The sequence below is a fragment of the Fusarium graminearum genome, chromosome 2 (assembly GCF_000240135.3).
Source record: "Fusarium graminearum PH-1 chromosome 2, whole genome shotgun sequence".
Lineage (NCBI taxonomy): Eukaryota > Fungi > Ascomycota > Sordariomycetes > Hypocreales > Nectriaceae > Fusarium > Fusarium graminearum.
In genome coordinates this window covers 5,040,788-5,059,245 of record NC_026475.1, presented here as the reverse complement: position 1 = coordinate 5,059,245, position 18,458 = coordinate 5,040,788, and the positions used below count along the sequence as shown (strand labels likewise).

Here is an 18,458-nt window from a genome sequence, read left to right as displayed (position 1 = left end):
TAACATCACAAATTCAGGCATATTTTTCTTCGCCTGGTCTTTCCACGAAATATGCCGCTCGATCTAAAACTCACCCCTTCAACATGAGTCAAGACTACTTCAGCGGTAACGGCAAGGGCAAGGCCCGAATGCAACAAGAAACCGATTCAGATGGTGATCATGCCAATGCGCCGAATAGCAACCAAACTTCTCCGCCTGCCGATTCTTCCCGTGTTCAGTATATGACCGTCGGCAATGGTATGGCATCTGAACATGCTGCCCGCCTCCAGAACATGCTCGACATCGACTCTGGCTATGGCGGAAGTATAGCTGGTGATGAGCAACGTTCCATGGCTTCCGCTGCAGCATGGGACATGTCTATGCATCATGACCGGCCTGCGTCAGGTGCTGTTCACCAGATGTGGTATAATGCCCATCGCGCAACCCTAGGCCGTTCTATCAACAAGGTACTCGAACTTCTCGACAATCTCCGAGAGATGAATTCGTCTTGGCCCGCCCATTACCCCTCGGTTCAGCGAACACGCCGCGACTCCTCCGAAGCCCCTCGACCTGGTCTTGCTCATGCGTACACAGGCATGGACGGCATCCCATCGTCACCTCACCACCCTGCCTTGCGACGTTCTATGACCACCGTCGAAGATAATTCTGCCGAATCGAGCCGAGCTGCCGAGAATCGATCGACACCCGAACCACGACTTGTCTCACCTCAGATAGCCCAAGAGTTTTCCGTATTAAAGTTGGATCTCAAGCTTGGTGCTCTTCACCAGACTGAGCTTGTACACTCGCTTGAAAAGAGTTCGATTGCGGCACTACTTGATGGAAAGATTAGCACCAGCATCAAGCATCTTATTGCCCTCCGCGAACGAATTGAGGATACTGCCAGTAAGGTTCTTATCACTGGTGATCTTAATGCTGGCAAGTCGACCTTCTGCAATGCTCTCTTGCGTCGCAAAGTTCTACCTGAGGATCAGCAGCCTTGCACTGCCATCTTCTGTGAGGTACTTGACGCAAGAGAGAACTCGGGTGTGGAAGAGGTGCACGCCGTGCACAAGGATGTTCCCTATGATCGAAACGATGAATCGACTTACGATGTGTTTTCCCTGAAGGAACTGGAAAATATCGTCATTGACAACGAGACATATACCCAATGCAAAATCTATGTCAAAGACAGCCGAAGCATCGACGAATCCCTATTGAACAACGGCGTGGTGGATATTGCTTTAATTGACGCCCCTGGCCTCAACTCCGATACGACCAAAACCACAGCTATCTTTGCTCGACAGGAGGAAATTGATGTCGTTGTTTTCGTAGTCTCCGCTGCCAATCACTTCACACAGTCTGCCAAGGAGTTTATCTGGGCTGCCGCGGCCGAGAAGGCTTACATCTTTATTGTTGTCAATGGATTTGATGTCATTCGAGACAAGAAACGCTGTGAGAAGATGGTGTTGGATCAAGTTGCTGGACTTAGTCCCCGAACGCACAAGGAAAACTCGGAACTTGTACACTTCGTTTCGAGTAATGCCATCCCTGTCGGCCCGTCACCTCCGGGAGGCCCTAGTGGTGGCGGAAGCTCAGGCGGAGGCTCTGGTGACCCTGGGGACGGTGATGACAAGGGCAAGGGTAAGGATCTTGACAAAGTACGAGATTTCGAGGCTCTTGAACAATCCCTGCGAAGATTTGTGCTCGAGAAACGCGCACGGTCAAAGCTTGCACCAGCTCGAACCTATCTCCTCAACATCCTGAACGACGTCAACACCCTTGCGACAGTCAACCAGGAGGTTGCTCAGTCAGAGTTGGATCGAGTGACCCAGGAGCTTAAGGAGCTCGAGCCTCAGCTGGAATCCAGCAGAAGGGCCCGTTCTGAGGTCAGCGAGAAAGTGGACGCCAATGTCGAAGATACATGCAAGGAAATTTACGATTATACTCGCAACACTCTCAACTCTGCCATTCTCCATTCTGGAAGCAGCCATTACGATGTACCTTACCCAGGTATTTGGAGTGCATTCCAATATGCCGAAGACCTCAAAGAAGCCATGCTCTCTCGCATTGCTGATTCAGTGGCAAACTGTGAGGAGTATGGTCGCGGTAAGACAGTCTATGGTGTCAATGCTATTAAGCAGCTGGGTATCCTGCACGTTGGCGATGAGTTCCAAAACCTCCAGTTCCGACCCGATGTCATGTTCCGCCGCAAGCGCGATGCCCTTGCCCGCCAGGTCGATATTCCCACAGAGATGACCGACTTTGTCGACTGGACAACGCTTCTGCAGCGACAGGAAAAGTTCGCCGGTACTGGTATGGCTCTGACAGTTGCTGGTGCAGTGGTGCCCCGGATGATTGGAATGAACACATGGATGGACCAGGCCATTACAGCAACAAAGATTTTGAGCAACGAGAATCTACGCCAGCTTATCATCCCTGGTATTCTCGTGGCTGGTAAGTGAATTATAAACATGATTAATTCCATATTTACTAACTACGTGTAGCTGCTGCCGCCTCGGCCTATGTTCTGCAGCAAATTCCCAATTCTCTGCCCCCTCGTCTCGCTACCAAGATCTCTACTCAGCTTGCTGAGATGGATTATGTCCATGCCAACGCCGCTCGCATCTCCTCCTCTGTTCGTAAGGTCCTTCGTATCCCTGCTGACAACCTTCGAGTCGGCCTCGACCAGAGCCTCAAGGACCTGAGTGCAAAGCGTGAAGAGACCGTCAAGGTCAAGGGTGAGAGTGAGCGTGCTTCTCGTTACTTCTTGAACCTTGTCCGCCAAAGTGATGACCAGCGCGTCAAGGTTGAGGCTGTAGACCTCGAGACCCCACCGCCCGGCATGCACTGATGACGACTGGGAGCTATGTATACCCAGAGGAAAACGACGGGGATGTATACGGCTGAGGTCAGCGTCTCAGATCAAGATGAAAAAAACACCCCAAAAAGTACGGCGTTTGATGAGGACGATCGATTGCATGTGTTATGCCTGATGAAAGAAAACGAGATGCTCCTGATTTGAGTTTGATATCAACTTCTCTCCTCATACCTTGTTAGCGCTCAGCAGTAAGAATTGACTATTGATGCTTCGTCCATTCTACTACAAAGAAAAAACAAAACATCCAATAGAGTAAACAGCTTGTACAATAATCTGTATTTTAAAACGACATTGATACCACGAAATTCCAATTTTCATAAGCTTGTTTAATTTGCCATTCCCACTTCAGCGTGGACACATAAGACGCCGCAGTCTTTCTTTCTCCTGGTCGCCTCCAAAGATGCCGTCGATAGGCTGACTTGCCAAATCATATATGGCTTGACGGTCTAGACCAAAGTGCTGCGCAACGAGTCTGTACTCGTTGGATAAGGGGCTTCCAAATACACCAACGTCGTCAGTCTATCATCATTGTTAGCTCTTTGCGATACTTCAGAAGTTGAGGGTACGCCTGAGAACTTACACTGAGTGAAATTTTTGGTCCCTCTACTTCTCTCCAGTGACCAAAGTGATGCCCCTCGAACCCGCCAATGACCATGTCAGCCTTGACGTTACAGCTTAGACATAGCTCTAGGCACAATCCTCTTCTCGCAATCTCTTTCTTGGTATCCTCACCCTCCCAGATCACATGGCCTAGACGACCTGGCTTCCACGATAACAGTGTACTCAACTCCTCCTCAGAGCCGCTGGCCTCAGCTTCGGCAAAATGCACGGTGATTCCCAGTCCTTTCGTATTTGCCTCCTCGAATACAGGTGTGAAGATACTGATTTCGCCGTTGGGCCGGGCTGTTGGGTCACCGCAGAGGTCCAGGCCAACAACTCCTTAGTTGCGGTATTTCAGAGCAAGCTCGAGGGTAGAAGCGGCCTGCTCAGGGGTGTGTCTCCGATCGATGGATAAAATGAGACGCGTGTGTAGCTGGGGGTTCTCGTACTCGAACAGTGAGATCGTATCAACAAGGGTTGCAATATACTGCTCTGCTGAAAGTTGAGGGGTGCTGCGGGGTGTCGTTCGAAGTTCGAGATAGCAGACGCCATCGTTGAGAAAATCAGTTAGAACTGAATTTGTAGTGTAGCGGACAGATTCCTCGTCAGTGATGAGATTGTATATGTAACTACTAAAGAGCGGGAAGAAGCTATGAGCGAAGGTGTTGTTAGTGGTTTTTAATATAGTGTAGACTTCCCATGAGAGTAGGAGATCTTATGTTTGCAAGTTATAGTCATGTTTACCTTCTGGCATGACAACCAAAGGATCATCGAGGTCTGTATTACCTGTTTCCTTCTTGCGAAGCCATATCTCGTGGAGAGCTTGGCGTGAGATGCTTCCAGTTAAATGTGCATGGAGCTATGGTTGTATTTAGTAGATAGACAACACGTCATGAGAGAATTGACTGACCTTTATCTTTGGCAGTTCGACGTATTCCATTGTTGCCTGTTTGTCTTCCTCGGTAGTTAGTTGTAATATATACAATCTTACAACACATATGACGACAGTTCCAAGGTGAGGTGTGTAACGAGGGATCGGCGGAGTAACACCAGCAAGATCTCCTACCCTAAACCGTAGGAACGGGTAGCATCATCCACAATGCCTATCCCTAAGAACTCGAGATTTACTTTATGACATTTAGGACAGAACTACATTACTTTTAAATTGCTAATTTGGACGCCAGTTTCCGTCATGCATAAACTACAATGGTACAAATACACTGATCATAAGAGAAACCATGACTATGGGACAAGGTACAGTTCATTGCTTGAGTAAAGCTCACACATAAATCATCAATGATACATCTCTAGTGAGATAAAATACATGTGAAACCGCCTTTCCAGGAGATGAGATCGCAGTCATTACCAACCCCATCCTATACTTTACACCGGTGACCATGCGCCATGGATGCGTTACGCTTCTCGTTCCTCCCGGTTCAGCCCAATTGCATCCGTCATGGGGCTTTCCGTCGGCCGTTTACGCCGTGAATAGATATTGTACACTTGGAAGGCCGTACTTCTTTTTATGCGGTCCAACAACGACTGCGCCCAGCAATAAAAGGCGCGCCGTCTAAATCTTCCCCATACCCAGAAACACAAGGTCGAGGTTTTTGTCGAATATGTGACACCAAGCTAATGGTTTACAGAGACGGCTGGGCGGGCTTGCCCTCGAGAGCTGCGCCAACCTGATCGGCGGTGCTCTGCTCGGAGCCAGCGGTCAGAAGGTCACTGCCGCTTTGTCGCATGTTGTACTCTTGCTCCATGGCAGTGAGTTGCTGGTCCTCGGCGAAGGACAGGGCGAAAGGAACACCGAAGAAGAGGGCCGAGGTAGTGATCACCCAAGCACCCTTGCCGCTGAAAGAAAGAACGCTCCAGGCGGCATTGCTGACGGTGCTGGCTTTGCCGGAGATCCAAGAGCGAGTAGTGGGAGGTACGATATCGCGCAGCGCATATAATCGCTCAGCGAGAGTCTCATCTGAAGGGTCGTAGTCGGATTCGTTGGAAATCTCGGAATCTGCATATCCAGTTAGTATGCACTATATCGCAGATGCGATTTTAAGGCGCGGGGTTAGATTTTACCAGTGTCCGAGTAATCCTCGTCGTCCTCCTCGACATCGGGACCAGCCTGGCCGTGCTGGAAGTGCTCGTCCTCGACCTCGGTAAGGGTAACCATTTTGAATAATTGGAATGTGAGAGGTTATTCAAGATATTAAAGAGCCTGTCCAAGGGCTTTGGTGTGCGAAGGAGCCGTCAAAGTATAGCACCTTGAGCCTTTTAAAATTGGAGAAATCCGTCAATGCTATTATTTAGCTTAACTGGGATGTGCGACTTTGATAATGAGTCGTAAAGCGAAGTGCAATTCTCTCGATGACTGGTTGCGAGAGTTGACGTGCGTCACGATTTTTTTCTTGGACGTTGGTCGCTCCAAGCTTTCAGTGCTCACATCCCCGGTTTAGCCGAGAATCGAGAATCAGTCATCACGTGCTCGTATTGCATCATGAGTACTAGGACGCGATGATTTCTTAAAGTCTTTCAATTCGAATGAATTGAGGAAATATCATCTTGTCACGATAGTATCCGATGCGATCAGACGGGTTATATTACCATGAACTACAGCTCAATTTTGAAAGAAATCCTGTCAAGCAATCCTGGGAGGTATGCGAGAATTGCCTTACACCCACGTTGTTTCACCAATCATGATGGCAGGGTAGCTTATTAACGAGAATCTTAACCAAACCTCAACCACCAATATTTGACTCGCAGAACACAAATAATAAGGCCATCATGTGGTCATCCCCAAAGGCAAAGTAATATTCGAGAGGGTCGCTCATATCTCGTGATCACTACCTTGTGAGCCAGGGACCAGTAGGGTGGATTCCAGCAACAATCATATTCTCGATCCACAGGACAGCACAACATCATCCTGGTTACCACATTATAAGGCTTAGGATAGAAGAGAGATCTGTCTTTTCAGCTGGTCAAAGAACTGACGGCTAGATTAAGATTCGGGAGACCCAGTGGAAGCCAGGCGTGACCTGTGGCGGTACGACGAGCTCTGTCGTTCTGGTTCTTGAGAAAAAGAACTTTCGCTTTCAATATCTGACGCTGATGTTGCCGTGACCTGCGGCCTGTATATGATATGCAGAGTTTAAAGATCAAAAGATACAAGCATCGTTGCAACTTGGTGGTGGGTTTTCAGGCTTTATAATACCTACCAAAGACTTAGCCTTGCTTAATGGTGTCTGTTCTCCTATGAGGTTGGGGTCGGATTTTATGACAGGCTCAGGAGCAAAGAGAAAGAATTGAAAACCACATCTCTGTAGTGAGATGTGACATGCCCTGGGAGTTCGAGAATACCCAAGAGGCTAAAATCATCTTGTTGAGTTCAAGTTGAACCGAGCCTCAAAACTCTATGAGACGTTGGTAGCGACATCCTATAAGCAGAGACACTAGTACGTAATATGTGTAGTCCCCTGTTCCAAGGGGGACAACACATGACCTCTAATGGAGCTCGTCAATTGACTAAACCATTGGCAATTAAACATCTGGCATCGTGACCTATTCTCAGCCCGTTTGAAAGCATTTGGATGCAGGGAGGTTACGTATACTACCTATGCGACATCGACAAAACCTGCTAGTTTGACGTGACGAGGCGGTGGAAGCATGCCGGATTTAATTTGCACAAGGGGTTTTGGATTACGAGGCATTGAAGGCCAATCGTACAGACACGGGCCTCGTGATCTCCAAAAAAAAATCTCATAAAAATTACCAAAGAATGCCGTGTGATGCTGTTGGTGTAACTTTGTGGACTTGTCGAGATCGTGATAGTCGCCATTGAGGAGAAGAGCGACAGGGGCTAAACCGCCGATTGGATGATAGACATTGACTGGCGATTGGGTATCTGGCCAAGCCTCAAAAGATCAGGAACGGCGTCCAGATCTTTACGGATACTAAGTGACAAGTACAGTGCAACACTGGCTAATCGGTAGAGGAAACGTATCAAAGCTATCAAGAAAGAGCTTGGACCATCGGTGTCGATGCAAGTTTTGTGATATGGGGAATAGAAGTTGATCAAGAGCGTAGGAGGCTTACACTTACACAATAGGCAATCAATATACGCTGGCAATCTTCAAATGCAGTACCCAACTTCAGGTCCTTGTCAGATCCTTCTCCTTCTTCTTTCGAACAAAGATGGAATTGTAGAACTTTCGAATTCTTGATCAATCCTGGAGAAAATATGCACCAGGTCACATTTGCAACCAGCAAGTGTCTGTGCCGTTCATCTGCTTGAATCCGACAGGCTGCTTTGATGTAGGTGCTTATGCGAACGGTAGGAGGATGATACACGATTCAAAGTCGTAGCGACAAGTCCTCGACATAGACATGGGAACGTAGCCACTGCGATTGACAGGTACCTTACTTGACAACATATCAACATCCTGAGTCCCGACCCGGTTTGCTAGTAAAAAAGATCCATTTTCCGGCGACCGCAGCCTCCGGGTGATGTTTTTGATGTGCCGGTTCGTCAAAGCTAGTTATTTCTCCTCACCGCAAGACGCCAGATATGGGCTCTAATTTCTATAGTGGACTGTAACTCGTCAAAGAAAGGGACATGAAGCTATCGTGACTATGCACGGGCAACCCTGACCCCGGACAGTGCACCCTAAAACGAAAAGGCACCCACACGGGTCCATTCCCAGGTGGCCTGGCTACAGGATGGAGGCTGAAGGTCAAGTACGCAGGCGGTACCTGAGGATCTCCGGGGGAGGCAGACAGCCAGCCAGAGACAGAGCCAGCAGCATTTTCGGCCGGGTATGAGGGGACGGATACCCACAAACAGGGCAGCGTGCTCTTGATGGTGGGGTCGATTTCTTAGCAGTTGTGATCCCTCAAGGAATATGAATGTCTAGGCGTTTCTGGGGGCCCTTTGATCAACCACTAGCTGCCGTCGTCGCGGAAAACTCTTCCCCAACATTCCACTTGGTGGCACCTTAAAAGTTGACCGGTTAGATGCCAGCAAGGTACTGCAGGTACCTGAGCGATACATAGCGTATCTGTAGGAGGAATATGTTTCAAGAACAGAGCAAAACAGAGCAATCAGGTTTTCTCAATGAGGAAACAGCGTAGAGTCTGTACTGTAGACTGTGCCGAAGCTTGCCAGTTTGTCCCCAGGTTAGGCTAGTGAAGGGTTGGCCTGATTGGTTGCCTCTTTGAGTCTTTCATCCAGGTGCAGACGCATCATGACAACGGTGTGTATTTTATTTTAAATTTATCTTAATACATACCCTAGGAAGTGTGTATTATTTTACGAGCATTGTCGTAATCATGATACGAGTGATACTAAACACGGGAGGACCATTCAGTTTCCTCTTTTGAAACATGATCGGATATGGCGGCCTTGCGAGTACGCAAGCTGTAACTGCTGTGACGCTTAGTGACAGGTGAGCAAAAATAGAAACTTCAAGGGCCAAGTCCAAAACGAAATGGAAGCTCGAAAGAAGATGTGGGTAACACATTCATTGTCGCATACGGTACCGAAAGAGGTCGAAGGAAGTGTGGAGACAGGACAAGATCAAGATGTATCACAATGGAGCACAAAAGTTCGTGACGTTTAGTAACCGTTAACAAGCGGCTAACGGTTAAGACGCAAATGATCATGATAGACTGGCACGTCATTGTCAAGGTTCTGATAGAGATGACAGACAGCAATAGTGGTCTGATATGTATCTTGATCGAAGGAACGGGCTGGTGGTATTGGCAGATTCTTGACTTTAGGGTATATTCAGTTTCAAACGGTGTAAGTACTAAATTAACTGTATCCTGTGTTTATGCATCCTTTTCAATCCTTTCAAGACACAATAAGAATAAAAGACCAATTGATATGGACAACAGACATAAATTGCAAATTAAATATCGGATCACGAGAACCTCAACATCAAGCATTGTGAACATCTGGTCGTCAAGAAACGCGCCTCACTCGCCGAACCGCTACCAATGAATGAATGATCTAGCCACACACCCCTAAAACGGGGTTCGATATGTCTTTATTTTTTTTTTCTTGCCTACCTCGTGACGCGTTAAAGAATCCGTATCCAAGCGTCGCCGGATGCGGGGTGCAAAGTAACAAGGAAGATTTGCTAAACCAAGAGATGCCCATGACAAACCACAAGGGCCACGCACGAGATGGCGGGAAAGGAAAGGGAAGGAAACCAAGCAAAGAAACAATACCTAGCAAGAGAAAGAAAAAAGGATCAGGTACAGTGGACACAGGGCAAGCACGCAATTCGTAGGTGATTTACTGTACCGTAATGCAATGGATACCCTTTCCTCTAGAGGTTGGCCTGTACGTGTTAAAGTTGGGCGGCTGGACGTGTGATGCAACAAAGGGAAACAGCGGCTGTCGCGAATGCTGCAAGATCAAGTAAATCGGGGGTAATGAAAATAGACGTGGGGAAAAAGCTTTGAGGTTTTTTCTTTTCTTCTTGTCCTTGTGGCCAGCCCAGACCCAGATTCAGATCCCAGACTGGGGGAAACTGGAGCCCATGGGCAAAACCTGGGGGTAATAGAAATCCAGATCCAAGTCTAAAAAGGGTCTAAAAAACCTTGGCTTCAGCACCCAAAGACCTTTTCGGTACCGCCGGCCCTCGGCCGTGTGGGTGCCGATCCCGAGGGAGTCCGGGGCATATACTTCCTCCGTGTGGGTGCCGGCTCCGTTCCTTGTGGTCAAAATGGAAATGGAAGAGGGGAAATCAAGGTCAAGCCATTCATTGTTGAGGGGGACAATCTGGAGTCTGGGGTATTGGAGAAAGAGAGTTCCAAGGTGAAGAAGCTTGGGGCAGCCACTGCACTGCACTCCAGACAGACACTTACTTCACTTCATGAGAGTCTCAATTGATCAATGATCATGAGACACATAATTGAGGCCAGACAGACAGACCGAGTCTCTAGCAAACTCTATCGTGCTGTCAGTCTATGTTGTGCAACTCTCCATCTTACACCAGAACTCGTCCTCATTTCGTGATGGACACATAGCAAACACCTCGTGCTGTCGTCAAATGCTACTCGACGACCCCTCGACCTCAACAATTGTGTCATTGTCATCATTGATGGTACACCGGAGAGTGGTACCTGTACGTAAGTACCGAACCAGCGGCCCCGCGTCGGCCGGAGCAAACCCTGTCAAGGTCCGGTTCTCGCATGTAAGAGACTCGAACCAACCAGCGTGCTGTGCTCTTACTGTGCCTTGATGAACCATGGGGAAGGGTGTAAATCAGACACAGTGAGATCGTTTTGCCAACGCATGTTTGCTAATTTCATGACCTTGACTGTACCCGGACCCGGGGGAATGAATCAATGAATGCATCTCGCTTCAATCGAAGTTATTCCCCCTGAGGATCGAGACTAACTTAGTTACTGGGCCCCGTGATCTTCCCCCCTTAAAATCGGTCAACCCTTTCAAGGTCTGGAAGTTTCGGTGAGTATTGGTTCCTTCGGTCAGGTGAGCTAGATTTCGGTCTATTGTCTGGGGTATGGAAAGCTTTTTTTGGTTAGATTTTTCCAAACATTGTTTTGTCTGCGGTCAGATTCGACGCCAGCTTCCCGTCTGGGGTAGTGAGTCGTGTTTTCTAATTCAGGTACGCACACACATTACCCCTTGGTTGATTGATTGACTGAGACGGGTTCTGTGTCTGCAGAGATTGCAATGGCGTAGAACGCGTTCTACTAATGAGCAAGGATTAATTGATGGCATCCGCTGCCTGTTGGTAGACCTGGAGCCAACCAAGGTGTATCCTTTCTTGGCTGATGCAAAACCCCAGCAATTATCTTACACAATGCAAACCTTGAGCTGACACAATTCTCATCGTAGTGGTCCATTAAAGCCAATTCCGTATGAAAACTGCGTGATAATTAATACAACGGGTCTGAAATGGATACTACAGAGTGAATTGAAGCTAGCTGAACGTAACACGCTCTTTATTGTAAATTTCCGTATATGTTGACGTAACTGTTTGGTACAGTATGGTGAATAGAGATACAACCAACACATCATTCTCAACTAACGACAAGAATGTAGGTGAATCAACATTGTGAGACATAGCCATGCCAACGTTTGGTTTTAAAACTCAGACAGAAACGGAGAGAAACACAGCAAGCAGCATAGTGAAAACCGGAATTCAAGGTAGGATCTGCGTGTCACGAAGTTGCCATTGACGATGACTCGCAGAGACAAGACCCAGACCAAACAAAGGTGGGCAAGGTGAGAGAATTGCACCATTCTCCACACCGTTTGGGTGAACGCAACAGGTTAACTGTGGGGTGCTGTTTGCATGCATAGCGCAGGCATAGCTGTGTCGACTTACGTTATCGATGTCTGAGGATGGAGGAGACTCTTTATTGAGAGTATTTGTTTTAGGATGTAGTTAGCCTCTGAAAAGTCTGTGAACTGCTAAAGCGGCTGTGAATGTGTCCATCAGGGGAGGGAGCTGGAGTTGACAGATATTGAATCGTAGAGTTGAGGTCTACCAAGCAACGCTCCCATTGGCAACCAAACATGCACTAAATCACTAGTGATGTCAAACGAAAATCTGGAGAAAGGCGGGCGGGATTCTATGGATGGATGGGTACGGGTACAATGGAAATTGCAGAGCCTCGAATAACCGGGCCTGCATCCCCCACCAAACATAGCATTCCTGGGGCTCTGTCTGGTCTGTACTCTGTATGTATTTGGACAACAAGCCTCTGAATTGAACGGCCAGGAACCAGGCGCTTGGTCCAGGTCAGGTTCAGAAAGACACAAGGGCTTCCCCCTTGAGGTTTAGGCCAGAGGCACTATTGGGTAATCGAATATGACTTTTTTCTTCCTGTACACCGTGAAGTCATGATCACGATCGGAGGGGTGTTGCTGCAGTGCAGTGCAGTGCAGTCAAGCCAAAACAAAATTCTTTCTTTCTCAACTCTTCTGGCGGGCTTAGTTTTAGCTGGGGAGGGGAGGATCCGCTTCAGTTCAGATCAATTCAATTTCAGGAGTGGGTGGTACCAAATTGAGACTGTATCTCTGACCGACCGGCCCGGTGGTTATTTTATTCATTTTCACTTTATGATAATCACTTTCTTTTTGTTGATACTGTATCACGTTGACAGCCAAGAAAGACATCGTCGGGGCAATCGACAGGTAAACTTTTTGTCAAGAGGCACGCTGCATGTCTGCTAAAAGTGTAAGCCAGGTCAGCTGCTGAAGCGCTGTGGCGGGGTTGATTCAGCACCTGTAAAGTTGGTCCTGGTCCTGACACCTATTTCTTTTCTCCGGCTTGCCCGGTGCCAAAGAGGCAAAATGGATGGAGGGCCTGGGGCGGGCAGCCGAAATACACACCTGCCTGGTCTTATGCCCAACCCAGCCCAGTGAACTTCCAACAGGGTCTGCCCCACAAGTGGAAGGGGTGTGTGTTCAAGGTGAGCAAGCGGGAGACCTTACAAGGGATGTGGTTTTTTTTATGGCAGCGTGACAGCTTTTGCTCGGTACCGATCCGTACAGGCGTAGGTACGGTGTAAGAGAAGCGAAGCGAATACTATTACTATTCTGTTGACGATGAATGAGCGAGGTACGTACCTTGTTGGAAAGGTACCTCTGTACATGTATCGTGGTCGTCGTTGAGAGACACTTTAACACTGGGAGTATATAAAGCTTCCATCGCCAGTCCCATGGCTCCTTTGAAAGTTTGAGAGATAAGTCACTTGTCCTCTTTAGTTATTTGTTTTCAAAAATCGCCTTTGAATTGCTTCTCCAACCTAAAGAAGCCTTCTTCCTCCCCCTTCTTCCTTCCTCCTATCTTGTCTATTTAAAGATCCCATCTCAGCACCCTAGCTTGCTTGATCTTTTGAGACCTTACCTCACCTCACCATATCAACGTATCAAGAGAGCTTTTGTTATCTCTTGTCCAGACCGTCTTCAGTTTCTATTTACGACAGGGCTGACGGATGGCTGCGTTGAGTTCGTGCACTCCGTGACATGGTCCTGCGTTAGGGTCAACAGTGCTAACCAGTTGTCAGAACTATAACCAACCCTCCCTCTTGATTGAGAAACACCAAAACACCACGCTCCACGTTATTCAATTCTTTGAATAACTTCTTCTCGTCACCTTTTCTCCCTCTGTCTGAACGCCCCGCTACCAAGCTCGGCATTCCCGACTCAGAACTATTTTCAGTGACGAATTGATCGTCACGAACCAAAACCTCAAGCCGGTAAGTAGCGGTTAAGTCTTATCTGACTATTATGGCACTGCCCCATCGTCATTCTACCCTTATCGCAATAACTGGCCCCATTGATTGGCCTACCCCTTGATTTCTGCTACCCAATGATGAGAACACGAGAGCCGGCCCGGGCGGCTTACACCGGTATTTGGTACTTGGCTGCTCCGTATCAGAGATAAGCTCCCAGCTACGATTTGAGGGCATGCTTTGACTTCGGTTTGCAGCCGCACCAGCACCAGCACCAGCACCAGCCCCAGCCTCTACAACCAAACAGGCGGCTCTTAGATCCCCGATCTAGTGGCGTTCATTGAACATGGACGCCCTGGAACGAGACCTGGAGTTTTTGGCATCGCGGGCGCAGCCACCGGCCCCGTATCCATAGCCAGTTTTGGCTGCTTCACTGGCTGAAGTTGAATACGGGGACAGAGACGGTCAAGGTTGTTATCTTCACCTTCTCTGCCGCTTGGTGTAGCTGGAATTGTCTATATAAGACAATCGAAGCTGGCCTCGATCTTGTTCTCATCCATTCCATCATCTCCACGTCTTTACACTTTCGTCCCCATCTTGCGTTTATACCGTCATAATCCACTTTACATCCCAGCCCATCTCGCCGAGATGGCGCCTATAATAGAATCGCCAACTGACATGTCTCCTTCTCAGTCTTTTCCTGAATACTCAGAACCTACATCCATCATGACTGCTATCTCCGCCAACCCCGTGGCCAACGTCAAGGCCACCGAGGCCAGCCGTGGTCCTTCTCCTCAGCCCACTCACTTCTCCGTTCCTTTGCAAAATGGAAACGGCGGCAACGGTCATCGCATTCTGCGATCTGCTACCGTTGGCTACATTGCCCCTGAGTTCACTGGCAAGTCAGAACAGAAGAAGACTGTCAAGTCTTTGATCTGGGCTGCTGGCTACGTCCCTGAACCCCAAATTGATGAGCAGATTGAGTGGTTCTACGAGAACCTTGGCATTGATGATGTCTACTTCGAGCTTGAGTCCCCCGATGTCATCTCCAGCCACATCACCTCCCTCTACGCCGCCAAGGTTGCTTCCTTCGCTCGCGAGGACAAGCAGGAGGAGATCCGACTGGACATGGAGGCTAACGACCATGCCATCTACATCGACACCAGTGTTGCTGGCCGAACCAACATTGCTGGCCCTCGCTACGAGGAGCGCCTTGAGGCCAAGTACATCGACCACCCCGGCTCAAGCAAGTACCGTGTTGAGACTTTCCGATCTCCCGCTCTCCTGAGCCCCCAGTCCAAGGCCACTCTCCGATGCTATTTCGTCTACCAGTGCCGATTTGCTACTCCTCCTGAGGAGACCGACCCCAAGGAGACCAACCTCGAGCTCATCGCCGACCACGGCTTCCTCCAGAAGGCCACCGTCAACACCAAGCAGATCTACCAGGACATCATTGAGCTCGCTGTTAACCGAGCTGGTCCCGTCATCGAGGTCTTCGACATCGAGGGCACCGACGAGAAGCGAATGGTTCTTGCTTTCCGTTCCCGCACAGCCCAGGGTCTCTTCTCTGCCCTCAGTGACCTTTACCACTACTACGGTGTCACCTCCACCCGAAAGTACCTCGAGCAGTTCTCCAACGGTATCACCGTCATGAGTGTTTACCTTCGACCTGCCTCCGAGACCACCGAGAACGCCGACCAGTTCTCTTGGGACGAGTCCATTGACCAGATCTCCAAGGAGGTCTCCCTTCTCTACTGTCTCCCCCACAACAAGTTCCACAACCTCTTCCTCGACGGACAGCTCAGCCTCCAGGAGTCCGTCTACGCCCACTCCGCTTGGGTCTTCGTCCAGCACTTCCTCAACCGATTGGGTCCTGAGTACGCCTCTCTCGCCGAGCTGTTGGATATTAAGAACAACGCTCAGCAGGCTCTTCTCTCTAACCTGAAGCGCCGTCTCCGTTCCGAGACTTTCACCCCTGACTACATCTACGAGATTATTCAGAACTACCCCGGTCTCGTTCGCGCCCTCTACGCTTCCTTCGCCAACGTCCACCTTGTGAAGGACCAGGAGGACCCCGTCAAGGTTGTTTCCTCCAGCCTTTCCGTTGAGGTTCTCTCCGACGATGCTCTCAAGGACAAGATCTCCAAGAACGTTAACAACGAGCACGACGAGATGGTCCTTACTGCTTTCCGAGTCTTCAACAACGCCGTCCTCAAGACCAACTACTTCACACCCACAAAGGTTGCCCTGAGCTTCCGTCTCGACCCCTCTTTCCTCCCCGACGTCGAGTACCCCAAGCCCCTCTACGGCATGTTCCTCGTCATCAGCTCCGAGTCTCGAGGTTTCCACCTCCGATTCAAGGACATCTCTCGAGGTGGTATCCGAATCGTCAAGTCTCGCAACAAGGAGGCTTACGGCATCAACGCCCGATCTCTCTTCGATGAGAACTACGGTCTTGCCAGCACTCAGCAGCGCAAGAACAAGGATATCCCTGAGGGTGGTTCCAAGGGTGTTATCCTCCTGGACCCCAAGCAGCAGAACCGTGCTCGCGAGGCTTTCGAGAAGTACATCGATAGTATCCTTGATCTTCTCCTGCCCGCCGAGACCCCCGGTATCAAGAACCCCATTGTCGACCTTTACGGCAAGGAGGAGATCCTCTTCCTGGGTCCTGATGAGAACACTGCTGAGCTCGTCGACTGGGCTACTGAGCACGCTCGCTCTCGTGGCGCTCCCTGGTGGAAGTCGTTCTTTACCGGCAAGTCTCCCAAGCTTGGTGGTATTCCCCACGACACTTACGGCATGACTACTCTGTCCGTCCGTGAGTACGTCAAGGGTATCTACCGAAAGCTCGAGCTTGACCCCTCCACCATCCGCAAGATGCAGACCGGTGGTCCCGACGGTGACTTGGGAAGCAACGAGATCAAGCTCGGTAACGAGAAGTACACCGCCATTGTCGATGGCTCTGGTGTCCTTGTCGACCCCAAGGGTCTCGACCGTGAGGAGCTCCTTCGTCTTGCCCACGGCCGAAAGATGATCATCGAGTACGATGTCTCCAAGCTGTCTGCTGAGGGTTACCGAGTTCTCTGTGAGGATGTCAACCTCACCCTCCCCAGCGGCGAGGTTGTCAACAACGGTACTTCATTCCGTAACACCTTCCACCTCCGTGACACCGGCGCCGTCGACGTCTTCGTCCCTTGTGGTGGTCGCCCTGCCTCCATTGACCTTATCTCGGTCAACCGCCTCATCAAGGATGGCAAGTCCGTCGTCCCCTACCTCGTTGAGGGTGCCAACCTCTTCATCACCCAGGAGGCCAAGCTCCGCCTCGAGGCCGCTGGCTGCATTCTGTACAAGGATGCCTCTGCCAACAAGGGTGGTGTGACTTCCTCCTCCCTTGAGGTCCTTGCCTCTCTGTCTTTCGACGACGAGGGCTTCGTCCAGAACATGTGCCACGACGCCAACGGCCAGGCTCCTCAGTTCTACCAGGACTACGTCAAGCAGGTGCAGCTCAAGATTCAGGAGAACGCCCGTCTCGAGTTCGAGGCCATCTGGCGCGAGCATGAGCAGACCGGAACTCCTCGATCTATCCTCTCCGACAAGCTATCCGTCGCCATCACCGACCTCGACGAGAAGCTCCAGCACTCCGACCTCTGGGACAACGAGAAGATCCGCCGATCTATCCTTGAGGATGCCCTTCCCCGTCTTCTCCTCGAGAAGATTGGCCTCGACACTCTCATCGCTCGCATCCCCGACTCCTACCTCCGAAGTATCTTCGGTTCTTACCTTGCCAGCCGTTTCGTCTACGAGTTCGGCAGCAGCCCCAGCCAGTTCGCTTTCTTTGACTTGTAAGTTTAACCCCTTTTGATATCTCGACTTGGAACAGCAGTTGCTAACTACTTTCACAGCATGTCCAAGCGCATGGCTCAGATTGAGAAGTAAAGAAAGTCGACTGCGGATGACAAAATGGTGTTGGAGCGTGTGATTTGATTGTTTTTACAAGCATATAGCATTGTTATTTCCCCCCTCTGATGAGAGACGAGCATTGTTACGGTGTGTTGGCAATATTTGAGATGGGATGGTCCTGGCATGGACCTAGTAAATGGGCCAAGGATGGCAAGGTTAAAGAAAAGTCAGAAAAGACTATGTCCATGTAGTCGATAGTAATTTGAATATTTTGATGTTAGTTTCTTCTGCGTCGAATCATCGTGATGAGTCTTGTCTGCATAGTTCATATTTAGATGAAACCTGATCTGTCTCTGCATGTTGTGGTCGGGGGCTCTATAAAAAGATCTTGAGACAAACAATTGTCTCGGTAAAATCACCCGTTTATCTGTAAATCTGACGTCTCTGTTTGATTTGTTCATCCCCGAAATCGTGATGGAGTCTGGGGGATGAGGAAACACGATCGTATGGTTGAGTTTATATTGACAGCCCGGGGCCATTGGTGAGACAGCACCTTGCTGTGCTTGCATATAAAGTCGTATCATGCAACCTCAAACTGCAATGGCTGTAGGATGACACCGTGGCGATGTATGTATGGTTAGAAGATATGTATGTCAGCACTTCAACGAAAAAGAATACGGGGATGGCACGAAGAACAGAAAATGTTGCTGTTCAAACTGATGCGTTTGTGGGTAGGTAGGTAGTCAATATCACACGTGCCTTGATATAAATGGTCTGTTTCAACATGTTGGAGATGCTACTTCTATGTCTCACAGCGCTTCCTATCAGCCTCAGCGGCCTCAACGTCATTGCAACTGAGTGGTCGGAATTGAGTGCATCGCGTGTC

At 49.4% G+C, this 18,458-nt stretch overlaps 5 protein-coding genes across 5 annotated transcripts; 3 read left to right on the top strand and 2 right to left on the bottom strand.

Annotated features, from left to right (window-relative positions):
• The first annotated feature begins 44 nt into the window (after positions 1-44).
• On the top strand, positions 45-3,073 carry FGSG_04113 (uncharacterized protein). Its single transcript, XM_011323221.1, has 2 exons — positions 45-2,433; positions 2,484-3,073. The coding sequence occupies exons 1-2, from the start codon at positions 84-86 to the stop codon at positions 2,828-2,830; spliced, it is 2,697 nt and encodes an 898-aa protein (XP_011321523.1). The 5' UTR covers positions 45-83; the 3' UTR covers positions 2,831-3,073.
• A 129-nt stretch (positions 3,074-3,202) lies between these two features.
• Positions 3,203-4,397, bottom strand: FGSG_04114 (uncharacterized protein; the record flags this gene model as incomplete). The annotated part of the gene is made up of 4 exons (XM_011323220.1): positions 3,203-3,376; positions 3,438-3,796; positions 4,202-4,316; positions 4,368-4,397. 4 exons carry the CDS (start codon positions 4,395-4,397, stop codon positions 3,203-3,205), a joined length of 678 nt encoding a protein of 225 aa, XP_011321522.1.
• Positions 4,398-4,709: 312 nt separating this feature from the next.
• FGSG_04115 (import receptor subunit tom-22) lies at positions 4,710-5,841 on the bottom strand. The gene is made up of 2 exons (XM_011323219.1): positions 5,537-5,841; positions 4,710-5,471 (listed from the first exon to the last, which is right to left on the bottom strand). The coding sequence occupies exons 1-2, from the start codon at positions 5,628-5,630 to the stop codon at positions 5,098-5,100; spliced, it is 468 nt and encodes a 155-aa protein (XP_011321521.1). The 5' UTR covers positions 5,631-5,841; the 3' UTR covers positions 4,710-5,097.
• Positions 5,842-8,697: 2,856 nt separating this feature from the next.
• Positions 8,698-9,355, top strand: FGSG_04116 (uncharacterized protein; the record flags this gene model as incomplete). The annotated part of the gene is made up of 5 exons (XM_011323218.1): positions 8,698-8,706; positions 8,748-8,750; positions 8,899-9,057; positions 9,087-9,254; positions 9,350-9,355. The coding sequence occupies 5 exons, from the start codon at positions 8,698-8,700 to the stop codon at positions 9,353-9,355; spliced, it is 345 nt and encodes a 114-aa protein (XP_011321520.1).
• A 3,641-nt stretch (positions 9,356-12,996) lies between these two features.
• Positions 12,997-17,852, top strand: FGSG_04117 (NAD-specific glutamate dehydrogenase). Its single transcript, XM_011323217.1, has 4 exons — positions 12,997-13,445; positions 13,505-13,696; positions 14,366-17,514; positions 17,575-17,852. Exons 3-4 carry the CDS (start codon positions 14,399-14,401, stop codon positions 17,606-17,608), a joined length of 3,150 nt encoding a protein of 1,049 aa, XP_011321519.1. The 5' UTR covers positions 12,997-13,445; positions 13,505-13,696; positions 14,366-14,398; the 3' UTR covers positions 17,609-17,852.
• Positions 17,853-18,458: the final 606 nt, after the last annotated feature.